The sequence below is a fragment of the Haliotis asinina genome, chromosome 11 (genome assembly GCF_037392515.1).
Source record: "Haliotis asinina isolate JCU_RB_2024 chromosome 11, JCU_Hal_asi_v2, whole genome shotgun sequence".
Lineage (NCBI taxonomy): Eukaryota > Metazoa > Mollusca > Gastropoda > Lepetellida > Haliotidae > Haliotis > Haliotis asinina.
In genome coordinates this window covers 152,386-155,705 of record NC_090290.1, presented here as the reverse complement: position 1 = coordinate 155,705, position 3,320 = coordinate 152,386, and the positions used below count along the sequence as shown (strand labels likewise).

The following is a 3,320-nucleotide window of genomic DNA, read 5'->3' as shown; positions in this document are numbered from 1 at the left end:
AAGGTATTGAAGACACAAGCTAAAAGTTCTCTTGACGCGTATGGATGACAGTGAGAGTGTGGGCGAACTTTGTAAGTCAGTGACTGTGCTGGATAAACCTCGCTTGGTCTGAGACCACAGTTTCGACTGTTGTGAAGTGTTTTGCAGCATGTGGATTCAGGCCCCTTGACCAAGACGAAAACGCAAGTGACAGCAAGGAAGATGACATTCCAGACTCATGTCATCGCTAAATCCAGATGTAACAGCAGAAGAGTACATTTCTTTTGACAGTAAATCCCCACAGAAAGCATGTGTGATGATTGGGAGCGTGACATGGTGGAGTCGCATCATGGAACTGCGAGCGAGTGTGTGTCAGATGACAATGACGATGAACCGGATGATGATGATGAAACGATGTCAGATGTGTCTCATGTTGAAATGATGAACATGTTACAAAGAATGAGACAATTTGCATATCGTAACAATGAGAGAATGTAGCAGCCTATTTTGAGCTTAGAGGTAATGACACAGGATGTTGCACTACGTCAGCAATTTTCCGAGCTCAAACAGACCGACTTGAGGCAGTATTTCTGTAAGTGAAAGTAAACTTGACCATGAATCACAACATGATGATCAAGTTGAAGTGAAATTAATAAATTAATAATAAATTAATAAATAATTATTCATTTTACACTAGTGTATTGTTGTTTATTTATGTGTTTTCAGTGTTGTGTCTGAAAGTTCAACTTCGTCATCAAGGGAGCTAACTCCTGTCAAATTGGACAATTCGGACTCTGTGTAATTCGGACAATTAAGTCGGTCCCAGTTGCGTCCGAATTTGACAGATTCCACTGTACACGGCAATCCTGTTGAATGACAGTGTTATTTTGACAGTAACAGGTGACTCAAAGGTGTTTGATAAACAGATGATAGAACTATGATCAAATTCTGACATAATTAAAAAGATTCTCACCTTTACAGTGCTCATATTTTGAAAATCTTCAGACATCTTCTTACTTTTCTAGCAGAAACCAACAACCAAAAACCAATGTTTACCTCACATAAATCAGCCGTTCGAGTTCCATATGAATAATTATTGAAATTTTCAATAAAGATGTTTGATTTGTGTATTTTAGATCACAAAACCGTTCAAAATACAATGCATAATGGCATAGATGTGAAAATATGATGGATATTTTTTAAAGATGTTAGTTTATGTCAATGTTTACTTTTTGAGATGTTGTATGGGACAATTTCATAAACCGAAAAAATGTACTTTTTTAAAGATTTTGATGTGAGCAAAAGCATGACCATCCACAATTTTTTAGGTGAGCATTCTAATTTACTATCTTCATATGTCGTGAAAACATTGGGATGGGTCATGCTTTTGCTCACACTTTTCTATCACTGAAAATCAGAAAATGTAGGTTCCTAGAAGATATTGTAAAATATTTATCTTTGAGGTCTTCAAAGAGGAAAATTAAAAACACTAAAAACATAAAAAAGCAATTGGAGGTAACTTATACAATTAATTTAGCCCCTTTTAAGCTAAAATTATCATGCTTTTTGTAAAACAATTTGTAAAATTTTGATAATCATGACATGTTGTGGGCCAATAAGGGCCTCTATCATACCTTGTCCTTTGCAATCTGCTTAAGAAACACAATATCAATTTTAAATACATCAACTTCTGCCGGAAGGGCTTCAAAGTCACTTTTCCAGACACCATCTCACTTCAAAACACACACTAATTGACTGGAACACAATAAAATGTGAACATCCAAGAATGGAATGTATGATCAGCTGATGAAGATATGTATTATTAATAGGAACATAGTGATTGCTACTGCACGTTGCATAGTTCTCCATGCTAATCGCTCACTGCTTGCAGAAAATGGAGGACCCATAAAGTTAGTTTGGAGCTGGTCAGATTCATTTCTTTGCAGGTACAATTTTGTCAAAAGAAAAGCAACGAAAGCAGCCAGGAAACTACCATCTGACTTCCCATTGAAACGAGACAAGTTTATTAGTGGCCAACTACTCAGCTATGACGTCATGGATTTATTCACCAATGTTCCCCGTGAAGAAGCCCTCACCTTAATCAAGTCCAGGGTACAAGATGCCCACTCCATCCATGACACCCACCTTTCTCCAGACAGTATCTTCGACCTCATCAACGCCTACATCAGCTCTACATATTTCACCTGGCAAGACCAGATCTACCAACAGACCCATGGCCTCCCCATGGGTTCACCCCTATCACCACTCATCACTGAAATCTACATGACCCACCTTGAAGAGACAGCACTCCTGACATTTCCCATCCAACCAACTGTTGGTACCCAAAAGTTGACGACACTTTTGTCATCCTTCCCCCATCTGACGACCCCACCATCCTTCTCCAACATCTCAATGCCCAAAACCCCCAGATGCAGTTCACCATGCAAACAGAGACAGACAACAAACTCCCCTTCCTAGATGTACTGGTCCAGAGAGAAAACCACACCCTCACCACAAGCGTATACCGCAAGCCAACCCACACCGACCAATACATCCACTTCTCCTCCTACCATCCCATCCAAGTCAGGAGAGGCGTTATCACAACCCTGACCCATCGTGCCCAAAACATCTCCTCTACACCTGAACTACATGAGATCGAGCTGGACCACCTCAGACATGCTTTCACAACCTATTACGAATATCCACCCTCCTTTGTCAACCAGACCATCAAGAGCACCCTCCATCCAACCACCAAGAGTCCCAGACAACAATCAGCTCCCTTCACCATCAGCATCCCATACATTGGATCAACTACCAACCACATCCGCAGACTCCTGAAACAACAGGCCAACATTGACGTCACCTTCCAAAAAGGCAACACCCTCCAGAACCTCCTGCAATTAACAAGCAGGCCCATAGTATCCCAGAAGCCACAACCAGCAGGTGTAGTGTACCACATTGAATGTGACTGTGGCGACACCTATGCTAGTGAAACTCCGCACCCCTCATCCACAGACTCAAGGAACACCAGACCTCAGTTAGTAAACAGGACTCCAAATCAGCCATCACCGACCACATCAGAGACCACCCAAACCACTCCATCAGCTGGTACAACATCAAGATCTTAGGAAAGAACCAATGAGACTACAAAATCCGCAAGCTACTAGAGGCACTCTACATCATGAAGATTGAACCAACGATCAACAGAGATGAGGGCTACCAAATCCCACTCGCGTATCATCACTTGATAAAATAATTCTGTACCTCAATCCACTTTGTTATAACAACACTCTACTGGCTTCCAATCTCTATACACCACTCCTTATTAACTTCTGGCTTCC

The 3,320-nt window shown here is 41.0% G+C and overlaps 1 protein-coding gene across 1 annotated transcript; it reads left to right on the top strand.

The window, feature by feature from the left end:
- Positions 1-288: 288 nt before the first annotated feature.
- On the top strand, positions 289-3,107 carry LOC137256408 (uncharacterized). Its single transcript, XM_067794252.1, has 3 exons — positions 289-395; positions 1,926-2,227; positions 2,329-3,107. The coding sequence occupies exons 1-3, from the start codon at positions 289-291 to the stop codon at positions 3,105-3,107; spliced, it is 1,188 nt and encodes a 395-aa protein (XP_067650353.1).
- Positions 3,108-3,320: the final 213 nt, after the last annotated feature.